Source organism: Chiloscyllium punctatum, chromosome 15, assembly GCF_047496795.1.
Source record: "Chiloscyllium punctatum isolate Juve2018m chromosome 15, sChiPun1.3, whole genome shotgun sequence".
Lineage (NCBI taxonomy): Eukaryota > Metazoa > Chordata > Chondrichthyes > Orectolobiformes > Hemiscylliidae > Chiloscyllium > Chiloscyllium punctatum.
Window position 1 is genome coordinate 86,197,138 of NC_092753.1, and position 15,435 is coordinate 86,212,572.

Consider the following 15,435-nt stretch of genomic DNA (forward strand, 5'->3'; position numbering starts at 1 on the left):
TTGTCTCCACATAGCCTGTGCGGTGATCACTCTTACCTTCATGGGTAGATGTACCGACAGCAGATAGATTGGTAAGATTGAGGTCAAGTGTGCTTTTCCCTCTATTAGTACCCTCATCACCTAACCCAGACATGCTGACACTCTCTTATGATAGAGATGGAGCATTGCACTTTTTTGAATGAAGTATTAAACTCAGGCCCTGTCTGCTCGCCCAGGTGGTTATATAATAATCTGTTTCAGAAGACCATGGCAGTCACTATGGTGTTCTGGCCAATAATTATCCCTAAGTCAGCATCACAAAACTACAACAGATTATCTGGTCATTATCTCATTGCTGCTTTGTGTGAGTTTGATGTGTGCAAATTGGTTCCCGCATTTGCTATGACAGTGACTCCAGTTCAGAAAGTGTTTCAGTGGTCCTAAATTGCTTTGAGACATCTAGTGGCCATGAAAAGCACTGCATATAATATTTTCACTTTGCGGCAGTTGTTTTCAATGAAACAATTTATAGAATAGATTAGATTACCTACAGTGTGTAAATAGGCCCTTCGGCCCAGCAAGTCCACAATGACCCTCCGAAGACCAACCCACCCGGACACATTCACCTAACACTATGGATAATTTAGCGTGGCCAATTCATCTAACCTGCACATTTTTGGACTGTGGGAAGAAACCGGAGCACCCGAAGGAAACCCACACAGACACGAGGAGAATGTGCAACTTCCACACAGACAGTTGCCTGAGGCAGGAATTGAACCCAGGTCTTTAGTGCTGAGAGGCAGCAGTGCTAACCACTGTGCCACCCACCTTGAGACAAGTCAAAGTCAAACACCAGGTTATAGTCCAACAGGTTTATTTGGAAGCACTAGCTTTCGGAATGCTGCTCCTTCATCAGGTGGTTGTCCCTTCTTGATTTTTTTAACTATGTGTGACCCGCTCCAATACCCACTCCAAATCATGAAACAAATCAGATTTTACCATCGAAAACTAATGTAGAAACTGTAGTTAGGTTCTGTTTGATCTTTCTTAGTAGATACAAAATTAAAGCATCATACTTGGTATTTGAAGTATTTTACATTACTAAATTTCTCTGTTGGTAAATTAAATAATGTAAAATAAGTTTTAAAATATAAAAGAAACATAGAGAGATGCTAGATTTTTCCTTGCCTCCTGTTTGCCATTGCTGAACCTCTTAATTATCACACATCCCTGACCCTGAACCTTCTTAGCTGCACACCTTCCAGTTCATAGAGTCATTGAGATGTACAGCATGGAAATAGACCCTTCAGTCCAACCCGTCCATGCCGAACAGATATCCCAACCCAATCTAGTCCCACCTGCCAGCACCCGGCCCATATCCCTCCAAACCCTTCCTATTCATATACCCATCCAAATGCCTCTTAAATGTTGCAATTGTACCAGCCTCCACCACATCCTCTGGCAGCTCATTCCATACACGTACCACCCTCTGCGTGAAAAAGTTGCCCCTTAGGTCTCTTTTATATCTTTCCCGTCTCACCCTAAACCTATGCCCTCTAGTTCTGGACTCCCCAACCCCGGGGAAAAGACTTTGTCTATTTATCCTATCCATGCCCCTCGTAATTTTGTAAACCTCTATAAGGTCACCCCTTAGCCTCCGATGTTCCAGGGAAAACAGCCCCAGCCTCTTCAGTCTCTCCCTATAGATCAAATCCTCCAACCCTGGCAACATCCTTGTAAATCTTTTCTGAACCCTTTCAAGTTTCACAGCATCTTTCCGATAGGAAGGAGACCAGAATTGCATGCAATATTCCAACAGAGGCCTAACCAATGTCCCGTACAGCCGCAACATGACCTCCCAACTTCTGTACTCAATACTCTGACCAATAAAGGAAAGCATACCAAGTGCCTTCTTCACTATCCTATCTACCTGCGACTCCAGTATGAACCTGCTATGAACCTGCACTTCAAGGTCTCTTTGTTCAGCAACACTCCCTAGGACCTTACCATTAAGTGCATAAGTTCCACTAAGATTTACTTTCCCAGAATGCAGCACCTCATATTTACCTGAATTAAACTCCATCTGCCACTTCTCAGCCCATTGGCCCATCTGGTCCAGATCCTGTTGTAATCTGAGGTAATCCTCTTCGCTGTCCACTACATCTCCAATTTTGGTGTCATCTGCAAACTTACTAACTGTACCTCTTATGCACGCATCCAAATTATTTAAGTAAATGACAAAAATTAGAGGACCCAGCACCGATCCTTGTGGCACTCCACTGGTCACAGACCTTCAGTCTGAAAACAACCCTCCGCCACTACCCTCTGTCTTCTACCCTGGAGCCAGTTCTGTATTCAAATGGCTCGTTCTCCCTATATTCTGTGAGATCTAACCTTGCTAATCAGTCTCCCATGGGGAATCTTGTTGAGCGCCTTACTGAAGTCCATATAGATCACATCTACTGCTCTGTCCTCATCAATCCTCTTTGTTACTTCCTCAAAAAACTCAATCAAGTTTGTGAGACATGCACTAAGCCATGTTGACTATCCCTAACAAGTCCTTGCCTTTCCAAATACATGTACATCCTGTACCTCAGGATTCCCTCCAACAACTTGCCCGCCACTGAGGTCAGGCTCACTGGTCTTTAGTTCCCTGGCTTGTCTTTACCACCCTTCTTAAACAGTGGCATCACATTAGCCAACCTCCAGTCTTCCAGCACCTCATCTGTGTCTATCGAAGATACAAATATATCAGCAAGAGGCCCAGCAATAACTTCTCGAGCTTCCCATAGAGTTCTAGGGTACACCTGATCAGGTCCTGGGGATTTATCCACCTTTACCCATTTCAAGCCATGTTGTATGAAAGGAGAGAAGGTTAGCCCTCCCCTTATTAAGGATGGAAGGGTTCCTAGTGGCCTTACACAACACACAAATGTTTAAGGCATTGACATCTACTTAGTGGCATCTAACCATGGTTAGGCCAGTTCACTGCCATTCCTCTAATTGCAGTGGATCTTTTCTCTTGACAACTATCCTGTTCCCTCCATTTCCCACCCACAGCTTCCGCCTCCCAAACCCCTGTTGCGAGATGAGCAGCAAGAGACAGGACGGGGCTTGCAAGAGCTAGGCTGCAAGCCAGAAAGTCAGCAGAGAGTAGGAAACCCAGGGGAATGATAGAGTCTGCTCCATATTGCTGCAATTCGGGTTTACTGTATGTGGTCCCTGATCAGACTCGGTATGAAAAGACTTTAAAATGAAACTCTTGATAATTAAACATGAACCTGAAAAGGGACCCAATTCACTGACTAATGAAAAGTAGAATAACATAAAATGAGGCAACTGAAAACAGGGATTTACTGTATCAATGCAAGTCTTTCATCTTCTGGCCTCATTTCCAAGGCTATCATGAGCTAGCATACTCCCACCTCACTAACAATATCTGACCTGACCCCCTTATATGGCTTTGCTTTGTAGTATGTTTTGTAATACTCCTGTGATGGCCACTTGGAATAGGTTGTTTTATTAGAGATGTGAAATGAACGTAAGCTGTGGCTGTTTTTGTTGGAATCTGAATTCAACTTTTGTGGTATCATAAACACAGGCTACTCTTCTGTGAAATTGCTGACTCAGACGGGAAGTTAACACTGACATGTATAAAATCAAGCACAAAGTAGAAATTACTACTTACAAGAGATTATAACATTTTATTTTTCAGCTCGAAAACTCCCTCCCAACAGCAATCCATCAATTATACCAAAGTGGGAAAATTCTGGTCCGGATAAAATCTCTCAGCAATGGGAGCATTGTGGTAAACTTTGAAATCGTTATTGATCAAGGAGTTACACTGACTGTGTGGAATATATCCTCTGCTCTGATCTCCTCTCTTCACAATAGCTCTATCTTTGTGTACGATCGTAACAGCACCTCCATTTCAGGTAAGTGATTACTTCTGGATCTTTTATTCTTAAAGGTGGGAAAACTATCTAGTTAATATTTGCGTGTTGCTCTCTTGACTCTTCACCCACCTTTATTAACTTGAGCTCATCCAAACTCTGCTGCTTGTGCCATTACACTATCAATCCCATTTCCCCAAGTTCTATGCTCAGTGGCTCCCATCAGCTCCCATTCTGACAATACCACAGTTTTGAAACGTTCACCTTTGCTTACCAATCCATCCATAGCCTGGCCCCTCAATATCTCACTCATTCTTTCCAGTCCCACAACTCTGCCAGATTTCTGAGCTCTCCAACTCTGGCCTCTTGTGATTCTCCAATTTTCATTGTCTCACCCCTGGCATCTTGCCATCAACAACACAATGTTCTCACATTCCAGGATGAACAATCTTGGACTTGTCCCTCTCCCTTTTTCTCTCCTTTTGCTATGTCTTTCTCTGTCTATCTTTCTGAATTCAAATTGGTGGAATTTAAATTCGATAAATAAATCTTGATGATGAAGTTAGTCTCAGTAATGGTGGCTATCATTAGTTGTTGTAAAAACGCCTATGGTTCACTCATGCCAGTTAATGAATGAAATCTTCCATCCTTACTCGATCTAACCCACAAGGAACTCCAGGTCCCCAAGAGAAATTTGATTGACTCTTAACTGCCCTCTGAAATGGACAAGCCACTCAGTTCAAAGGCAATTATGGGTGGGCACCAAATATTGACCTTACAAACGATGTCCACATTAAACAAGCAATTTTCACTGAAATAATTTTCACTAAAGCAAGACACTGATTACCACTCAAATTGTAGTTAGTTGTCAGCCTTTAAAAAAAAATTGATCTTAGGGTATGTGCCTTGCTGGATAAAGCAGCCTGGTAGCTCAGTGGTTAGCACTGCTGCCTCACAGCACCAGGGGCCTGGGCTCAATTCAGCCTTGGATGGCTGCATCTCTTTCAGAGATCCCAATACTGTGCATTTGTGATCCAGTAAAAATATTCCTTAATGTTTTTAAACTTCATTGATAAAGCTGAAGGTGGGCTCATCACACAAAATCTATATTTTCAGGAAATGTCTTGTTCATTCCTGGCATGCCTGATTTTAAACACTTGAAACCTGGAAATAACTTTGCTCAGTTAAATCTGAAGCAATGCCCTAATGAGAGTTCTGATGACAGTCCAGCTAATCCACACAATGCAAGGAACAGGTTTTATGTCTTAATTATAAGCACCTCCTTGCAGACAGACAGTCACAGGGAGCAAACACCCAAAAGCAGTATCTAAAGACTATTTAAAGAGGACCAATGCACTGAATGTTCAGTTAATGAGGAGGTTGCAGTGAATGGTGTGCACGCGTGTGGCTGCCAACTACGTTAGATACAAAATTCACTGGAGTTGTAACCACGGGAATTCCATTTAATTATTTCTGAGTGTTTTCCCACTTTAGACATTGATGAATGTACCTCCCCTATTTACAACGACTGTTCACCTCATGCAATGTGTAAAAACATGGAAGGTTCGTACGTCTGCATCTGCAGTGAGCGTTACACAGATGTGAGCCCAACTTGGCCTGGCAGATTCTGTGAAGGTAAGACCTGATTTACTGGAACAAGTAGTTGAGAATTTAAGCAGGGTTTCTTTTGTGGATGTAAAATGAGAAATTTATGGGTGGCCCAAAGATCATGAAAGAAGGATTCTTTATTCCGCTTTAATCAGTTCTTTAAAAACATTGAGGGAAATTAAGGCTAAGCTAGAATAATAGGGTATAGGTTTGCATTTTGGATGAGGAATCCTTTGTCTGTCTGTCTGTCTCTCTATGAGGTCTATGCCCGATAACAACCCTCCCTTTGTCCAGAGAGGATCTGCAGGTATTCTCTAGCTCCAGCTCCCCTTGCTCAGTTCCCTTTCTCAGTTGCTGCTGGAGACACTTGTGGGATGCACAAGAATCTTAGGCATCACTCAGAAAATAATATACAAGCTACACTTAGATTAATCAGCAGGTCCCCTGCAATTCTTCAATTGAAGCCTGCCAGTATACCCAAGAAAAGCAAGCAATTTTGTCTTGCTTGCCTCTTTAGGTTTGTGGAGGTTGCAAAAGGTACCAATGTGACAACCCTCTTTCCTGACATCGTCATAGACTAATAGAAGTATATGTCACAGAAAGAGGCCCTTCAGCCTATCTCACATGTGCTATCTCTTTGATTTGATTTGATTTGATTTATTATTGTCACATATACTGTGACACAGTGAAAAATATTGTTTTTCATGTCAAACAGACAAATCATAAGTACATCAGGATAATAGAACAGAATGCAGAATAGAGGGTTACAGCTACAGAGAAGATGCAGAGAAAGATCAACACTAAAATACGTGAGAAAAACTGAAAGAACTGCGGATGCTGTAAATCAGAAACAAAGACAGAAATTGCTGGAAAAGCTCAGCAGATCTGGCAGTATCTGTGGAGTGAAATCAGAGTTAATGTTTTGGGTCATGTGATTCTCAGAATTAAAATGTAAGAGGTCCATTCATAATTCTAATAATGAAGGGAAGAAGCTGTTCTTAAATCTACTGGCACATGTTTTCAAACTTTTATATTTCCTGCCCGATGGAAGACGGTGGACGAGAGTATAACTGGGGTGGGAGGGGTCTTTGATTATGGAGGCTGCTTTTCCAAGGGATCGGCAAGTGGAGACAGAGTGAAGAGTTATCCACTGATAAACTCACCTCCCTGCTCTTTTTCCCAGTCATTATAAAGAAATTTGGACAATCTGGTGGGTGGATTCATGGCGAGCTCCTAGAAATTAAATTTTATTCACAATGTTTCACGTAATTTTCATTGAATCATCATAGAATCATATAATCCCTTCAGTGCGGAAACAGACCATTTGGCCCAACAAATCCACACTGATTTCTGAAGAGTAATCAACCCATAACCATTTCCCTAGCCTATTACTCTACATTTACTTCTAACTAATGCACCTAACCTACACATCCCATTCTGTTCAGGCCAAAGGGACCCTCACCCACCAGTCAGACGAATTCCCATTGGGTCTGTGGGGAACACCTGACAGAATCACCTGACAGGCCACTGTCATGGCTGCTGAACACTATGGATAATTTAGCATTGCCAATTCAGCTAACCTGCGTGTCTTTGGATTATGGGAGGAAACTGGAGCACCCAGAGGAAACTTACGCAGACAATGGGAGAATGTGCAAACTCCAAACAGACAGTAGCCTGAGGCTGAAATCAAACCCAGGTCCCTGATGCTGTGAGGCAGCAGTCCTAACCACCGTGCTGCCTTTTTGCAGCTTTTGCGGCCGGAATTCTCTTGGTCAAGCCTGAAATTTGGGTATTTTCAATAAAGTACTTTCACAGATTAATCCTAATCTCCTCCATGAGAACATTGAGTACTGAGGGACAGTTGGAGCTAATGAGGTGCAGTCTGTTGTGATGAGAAACATGGTGGCTGACCCAATAATCAGGGCAGAGGCTCCTGCCAAGTTGCAAAATCTCCCCCAGATTTAGTCAGAGGGCAGAAGGGACTGACATAGGATTCCAAGCGCATCACTGACAGCATATTAACTGGGCTTATTAATGAGCTGAATGACACCAATTATCCCAAGCACATTGCAATCTGGTGGAGCTCAGGATTCATGTGGAGGCTTTCTCTGTTGGGTTTGCCAATAGCCTCTGGTGGGTGGAGGGGGTGAAAGGTGTCAAACGGCTGAAGGGGGTGAGTGGATGGATGGATGGTGGTGCTGGAAGAGTTCCTTCACTATCAGGTACCCTGTATCATGGACAGAATGCAATGCCAGCCGTTTTCTTTGACCGTCCTCCTGCCTCCCTCTGCTGTGACTCCCATCCCACCCTCACTTAGCTTTGGCCTGATATCCCACAATGATCTCTGATGGGTGGATTATTGCCAGCAGCGACTACTCCCAATGCATATTGGTTCCATGAGAAGTTGCCAGGCTCTAATCAGCTCTCAGCTGTTGGGATATTCTCCTGCTGGAGATCTCAGCTAGGGGGAAGCGGCATGACAGTGGCCTATAGGGCTCTTGGTTCTGATAAGTGTTCCCACAGAACCAATAGAAATTCCTCTGACTGGTGGGTGAGAGTCCCTTTGACCTGAACAGAATCCCAGCCAGAGAAACACTGGACCGAATTGTCATCACTGAAAGAGGTGGCTGAAGCCTGGTTTGATTTTAGATTAGAAACCTGTGTCCAGGAGAGGGTGGGGATCAGCTGGGGCTTTGGGAGAGTGAGGTCGGGGATAGGAAACTGCTAAATTAAATTTAAAACTTTGATGTCTTTCAATGGCACAAAGATGGCCCCCTAGAGTAATAAAATGGAGACCAGCTGTCAGAAGCAAGTTACATCAAACTGCGTTCATCAGCAATTCAAGAGATACTAATTCTCAGGGTAGCTAGGAAGGGCAAATAAATGCCAACTTTGCCTCACCCCAAATCAATGTTTTAAAAATCAGTTGTGAAATTACTCAATTGTATCTTTTTACAGAAGCCACAACGACTGTGCTAACTCCTACAAGCACCCAGGGACAATCATCTACTGTCTTTCCCTCTGCAATGATCACCTATGTGAGTGGGCCAGGATTTTCAGCTGGCTTTCCATATTCAAACACACCTCACTGTGGTACGATATCTTCATTGTTTCTATTTTGCTTTATTCCTATTGTCTGTTTAGATCCTTTATTGTCAACAGATCTAGGGAATCATATTTACTATCACACAGCGTGTTTATCATTTTCAACCAATAACACATACATACATGCACATAAAGTGCACAATATACAACAATGCACAAGTGCGTATCCATATAACACAGGAGAGCATGCATACACAAAAACACACACACACCGTGATGATAATATGGCTTTAAGAAATGTATTTTGTCCTGGTACTTGTTTGAAATGAGGTTTTAGGACAGAAGTGTAAACTATCTATTGAAAGCCCATAAAGTAAACAGATTGTGAGGCCTTGTTTTTTTTAAAAGTTGGAATAATAGAAGCAGCCTGAACGGGTGTGGCAAGCTCCCACAGAACCAGGATTGTTTAGTTTTAGTTTTTTAGTTCAGTAGCAGCCACTGGGGTCTTAAAGCTGGATGCGGGAGCTGTTATCTCCTCTCTCAGTTATGGCTAAAAGCCGAGAGTTCTCTTTCTGCTGCTGTAGTTGTATGCGAGACAATTTGTTTTACTGAATCTGCCTTTGTCAAGGGTATGTTTATGGGATGTTAATATTTTGGAACAGTTACTGTTTAGTAGTTATACAATCTAATTATTTTGTTAAGTTTTCCAAAAGAGTTAAATTATTCCAATTTCTTTTTCCTATTGTTGGATTTAACTATAGTGTATGATTAAAGTTTGTTTTGCTTCCAATCTGGTAGTTTGACCAATCAAATTGCATCCAGAACTCAATGCCTGGCACTTAACTTTAAAATAAGAAAAAGTTAGGGTGTGGACTGTTTTCTGAATACTTTGAGGGGGTTTGGTCTGGTCCATAACAGCCAAAGCACACACATGTGTGTGTACAGACCCTTTGGTTCAACAAGTCCACACCGACCCTCTGAAGGGTAACCCACCCAGACCCATTCCCCGACCCTATTATCGTATGTACACATCCCTGAACACAATGGTCAATTTTGCATGGCCAATTCATCTAACCTGCGCGTCTTTGGATTGTGGGAGGAAACCAGAGCAGCCGGAGGAAACCCATGCAGAGCCGGGGAGAATGTGGGGGTCGAGAGTGTGGCGCTGGAAAAGCATAGCAGGTCAGGCAGCATCCGAGGAGCAGGAGAAGTGACATTTCAGGCATAAGCCCTTCATCCGGAATCACTTTCTCCATGGGGAGAATGTGCAAACTCCACACAGTCACCTCAGGCTGGAATCAAACCGGGGTCCCTGATGCTGTAAGGCAGCAGTGCTAACCACTGAGCTACCGAAATATAGATGTTATTTCACTGTGTAATTTCAGTCAACCATATTGCCCTATTTATTCAATGTATGGTCCTTGTAGATGATTAATGCATGTGCAAATTTAATGAAAATTCTTTTACAGTGTAAATGGAGAAATTTCCGAGTGACACAAATTTCCTAGGGGTAGATTTAAAGAACAAAGAACAAAGAAAATTTACAGCCCAGGAATACGCCCTTCAACCCTCCAAGCCTGAGCCAATCCAAATCCACTGTCTAAACCTGTCGCCCGATTCCTAAGCATCTGTATCCCTCTGCTCCCCACCTACTCATGCATCTGTCTAAACGCACCTTAAATGAATCTACCGTGCCTGCCTCTACCACCTCTCCAGGCACCTACCACCGTCTGTTTAAAATACTTGCAGTGTGTATCCCTCCTAAAGTTTTCACCTCTCATCTTGAAAGCACGACCTCTCGTTATTGAATCCTTCATCCTGGGAAAAAGCTTATCATTATCCATCCTATACCCTTCATGATTTTGTAAACCTCAATCAGGCCCCCCCTCAATCTCCTTTTTTCTAATGAAAATAAACCTGACCTACTCAACCTCTCTTCACAGCTAGCACCTTCCATACCAGGCAACATCCTCGTAAACCTCTGCACCCTCTCCAAAGCGTCCACATCCTTTTGGTAATGTGGTGACCAGAACCGTACACAGTATTCTAAATGCAGTCAAACCAAAGTCGTATACAATTTTAACATGACCAGTCAGTTCTTATATTCAATACCCCGTCCAATGAAGGCAAGCATTCTATAGCCTTCTTGACCACTCTATCCACCTGTGCAGCAATCTTCAGGGTTTAATGGACCTGAACTCCCAGATCTCTCTGCTCATTAACTTTTCCCAAAGCTCTTCCGTTTACTGTATAATTCACTCTAGAATTAGATTTTCCAAAATGCATCACCTCACATTTGCCTGGTTTGAATTCCATCTGTCACTTCTCTGTCCAACTCTCCAGTCTATATATTCTCCTTTATTCTCTGACAGTGTCCTATGCTTTCTGCTACTTCACTAATCTTGGTGTTATCTGCAAACTTGCTGATCATACCAACAGTGCCCTCTGCCAGATCATTTATGTATATTACAAACAACAGTGGCCCCAGCACTGACCCCTGTGGAACACCACTAGTCACCTTTCTCCATTTTGAGAAACTCCCTTCAACTACTACTGTCTGTCTCCTGTTGCTCAACCAGTTCTTTATCCACCTAGTTGGAACACTCTGCATACCATGTGACTTCACTTTGAACTCCCAGGAGGGAATCTGGCAGAGTTTTGGGGCAATCAAAACTGCTCAATAGCCAGTAAACCTGCAAGACTATGAGAGGTGTCTTGGTTGGCCAGAAATCAAGTCATGTCGTCCAGTGGCATAACCTGAAGCAAAGAGAAAGACCAATGTCTGAGGCCTTCCTGCTGAAGTTAACATAAGAGCATTAAAAAAAGGAGTAGGAGAAGCCATCGGGCCTTTTGCGCCTACTTCGCCATTCAATAAGATCATGGCTGACTTTTTCATGGCCTCAGCTCCACTTACTTGCCCTCTCTCTATAACTGTTAATTCTTTTACTTTTCAAAAAAGCATCTGTCTTAGCTTTAAAAACATTTATTGAGGAAGCGTCAACCACTTCACTGGGTAGGGAATTCCATAGATTCACAACTCTCTGCGTGAAGAAATTCCTTCTCTATTCAGTCCTAAATCTGCTCCACCTAATTTTGAGTCTATGCCCTCTTGTCCTAGCTTCACCTGCCAGTGGAAACATCCTCTCTACCTCTATCATATCTATTCCCCTCATAGTTTTATATGTTTCTATACGATCCCCCCTCATTCTTCTGAATTCCAACGAATATAATCCCAGTCTACTCAGTCTCTCCTCATAAGCCAACCTCCTCAATTCTGGAATCAACCTAGTGAACCTCCTCTGCACCCCCTCCAGTGTCAGTACATCCTTTCTCAAGTGAGGAGACCAAGACTGCACACAGTACTCCAGGTGTGGCCTCACCAGCACCCTGTACAGCTGCAACATAACCTCTCTGCTTTTAAATTTGAGCAATGAAGGAAAAAAATCCATTTGCCTTCTTAATTACCTGTTGTACCTACAGGCCAACCTTCTATGATTCATGCACAAGGACACCCAGGTCCCTCTGCATAGCAGCATGTTGCAACATTTTATTATTTTAATAATAGCCCTTGCAGAGACCAATTCAGTTATTGGACCCTCCTGGTGACTCAAGTGTGTGTAAATATAGGTATGCATGTGTAAGAGATGCCTTTAGCTTGCTGCAATAGAGTCAAACTCAAATGTTTGCTTGTTTTCTTGATACACTCCTGTTCCTTTTGTGATAATTTATATAGACAAAGAGATTTTTTATGAATAAAGTATACTTTTGAAATAAAAAAATCAATCTGAAGTTGAAGGATGGAAGCAATTGATGCAGTTTTAAACCTGGGAAAATTTTATAGCTTGAATGGGCTCCACCCACAGGAAGGTTAATGTCATTAGGATTGGCACTGGTTGGTGGTGGGATGGGGAGTATAATATAGGTGGATTGGTCATCTAAATTGCCCATAAGTTCAGGGATGTGCAGGTTAGGTGGATTAGTCATAGGAAATGCATTGCTACGAGGTGGGCAGATCTGGTTGGAAGGGTCTTTGGAGGGTGAGGGTGGACTCGATGGGCTGAATGACCTGGCTTTCACACTGTTGGGATTCTATGATTCTGTGAGAAAAGCCCATTTGATAGATAGGAAGGAGTGGAGTGTGGAAGAGCCCAGGAAAGCAAAGACTTGGACCTCTCCTGAGGAGATGGTTTGGCACGGCTAATGAATGGGTCATAGGTGCCTCTTAACCTGTTGTATCAGGTTATATAGTGAGAGGGACAATCTTGGCTGGCACCCTATTCAGTCGGCCACTGAAACACAATGCAGCCCTATTGACCTCATTGAACACCAGTGTCACATATTAAGAGGCGCTTACCTCTGTCTGCTGCTAAAATAGGGTCTTGCATTGGAGCTGCACTGGGAGTGTCATGGGGCTCCTTGTGTGGATGATGATTCAGCCAGGTCATACAGACTGACCACTTCTTTCTTTCACTTCTTTCGCTCAGCTCCTTCTCCAGTTATCAACCTGACTGTCTTCAAGGTCACCGGCACGAGCTTGCAGGTAACTTGGACCACAGAGCTCAACCAGGAACAAACCTTTATTGTGCAACTGTTAAAGAATGATAGCATCGTGAATGAAACAGAGACTGTCGAACTGGAGTGGACCGTATCAGATTTGGAGCCTGAGACAGAGTACATTGTCAGTGTTACCTCCCGGGCCTGTGAAGATGAGACCCCTGCTGCAGAGCTGAGTGTGAAAACAGGTAATTGTAATTTGGAAATGTTTCTTAATGACCTTTATATTCCAGGCAGAGACGTGAATGTAGATCATTGATAGACATTTCAAGCAAACTATTCAGTCACAAATCTGAAGCAGATGAGTCTTGAACCCATGTCTCTTCTAGCCTAGAGTAGGGACACTACCACTGCACCACTAGAGACCTTGTAGAACACTGGTATGTATGGACTGGGTAAATTTTGGCTTTCGATGTAAATGAACCTATGATTATCATTGAACACGATCCAATGGAATATTTCACTGTCAGTGATTTTGTATTTGGTTCTTCAGTGTAACACTGTTCTGACCAATGCATCTGCTATCACCGTAACCATCTGTGTTTAATTTGTCTAAGTTATTTCTGTGCTTTAATACTTTTCTGGCTACTATTTCTTGCCAATATTAACAAATATTAAATGTATGCAAAACAAATCCAGTACATCTTACACATGATAGAATGATGTTATTAATCACCATAAGTATCTTGCATGTGTTTGCCTGGAGTTCTTATAATCTCATGATCGTATCATGATCTTTACTAGCCTTTGTTTGAGTTTGTTACAGCTACTTGTTATCTCTTAATAGACACCATCTTTACTGGACCAGCTTCTACACTCAACTCAATTCAATCCAGCACCAGATTTACCTCAACAGTTGCCATCTATCTGAACAGTTCCAGATTTTCAAATGGCTTTCCTTATGCAGAAATACTTCCATGTGGTATGAAGTAGTCATTTTATCCTTAGTACTGCCTTGCTAGCTATATTCTGTGTTGTTTTCTGTTCTGTGCTATGAAAGCCAGTCAATGTTTGCACAAACAAGAATGGGCTTCCATGCCCTGCTCAAATACATTGCATTTTCATGGCTTCGCTCCATTTTCCATTGGAATGAAACTGGAAGATATACAGAAGCTCCAGATGGAAGTGGCAGTACTGCTTTCATAATTGCCCCAGATTTTTCAGGGTTGTCCATTGATGGTTGAGAGAAGCCCTGAAGAAATCCAATCCCAAAATTGTGCTGAAATGGAAATTCTGTGCGGCCAACATAGCAGGTTGTCTGACATCATGTATCTCAGCAGCTGCTACAAGCTTTTGCTCTTAGTAAAGGAAAGTGAGAAGAACATAATGCATATTTCTCAGCTAAAAGAAAATACAGCTTTGGTGTATGCAGGACATTTGAATTCTTCTTGGAATAATATTCTCTGATTCAACCTTTTAATTGAACACAAAATTGATTTTAGGGTAAGAGACAGAGGATGGTGGTGGAGGGTTGTTTCTTGCACCTGTGACCAGCGGTGTTCCACATTGATAGGTACTGGATTCACTTTTGTTTGTCATTTATATAAATGATTTGGATGAGAATATAGGAGGCATGGTTAGTAAGTTTGCTAATGACACCAAAGTTGGTGGAACAGTGGCCAGTGAAGATGATTATCGAAGATTACAAAGAGACCTTAATCCATTTGTTCAATGGGCTGAGGAGTGGCAGATTGAATTTAATTTGGATAAATGTGAAGTATTGAATTTTGGTAAAACAAAAAAGGGCAGGACTTACCCCAGGGTGCCACCGCTAATTATATGAGTTGTAGAACAGACAGACCTAAGGGTTCAGATATAATTTTTTGAAATTTGTGTCGCATGTAGACAGGGTGTTTAAGAAGGTGTTTTGTACACTTCCTTCATTGCTTAGTCCTTTGAGAATAGAAGCTGGGATGTCATGTTGAGGTCCTACAGGATATTGGTAAGGTCTCTTCTGGAGTACTGTATGCAGTCTGGTCACCAATTATGGGAAGGATATTATTAAAATTGAGAGAGTTCACAAAAAAATTTCCAGGGTATGCAGTATTTGAGTTATAAGGAGAGGCTGGGACATTTTTCCCCGGGAGCGTCGGAGGTTGAGGGATGACGCTATTGAGGTTTATAAAACCATAAGGGTCACAGAGAAGGTGAATAGCAAAGGTTTTTTTTTCTCTAAGGTGGTGGAGTTCAAAACTAGGGGGCACTTTTTAAGGTAAGAGGAGAAAAATTTAAAAAGGGCACAAGGGACAACTTTTTTGCAGAGAGAGTGGTTAGTGTGTGGAATGAACTGTGAGGGCAAATGATAGATGCAGGTACAGTTACAACATTTGGATAAATAGGTGAATAGGAAAGGTTT

The 15,435-nt window shown here is 42.4% G+C and overlaps 1 protein-coding gene and 1 non-coding gene across 4 annotated transcripts in view; both read left to right on the top strand.

Annotated features, from left to right (window-relative positions):
- LOC140486490 (uromodulin-like 1) overlaps positions 1–15,435 on the top strand; it is a 117,342-nt gene that overhangs the window by 33,297 nt on the left and 68,610 nt on the right. For all 3 annotated transcript variants that reach the window (XM_072585722.1, XM_072585723.1, XM_072585724.1), the window contains exons 9-13: positions 3,695–3,914; positions 5,367–5,507; positions 8,439–8,573; positions 13,010–13,267; positions 13,867–14,001. In XM_072585722.1, coding sequence (XP_072441823.1) covers positions 3,695–3,914; positions 5,367–5,507; positions 8,439–8,573; positions 13,010–13,267; positions 13,867–14,001 — 889 coding nt within the window. The remainder of the gene's footprint in view (positions 1–3,694; positions 3,915–5,366; positions 5,508–8,438; positions 8,574–13,009; positions 13,268–13,866; positions 14,002–15,435) is intronic.
- On the top strand, positions 2,832–2,960 carry LOC140486563 (U6atac minor spliceosomal RNA). The gene has a single exon (XR_011962634.1). It is a non-coding gene; the product is annotated as a U6atac minor spliceosomal RNA (small nuclear RNA).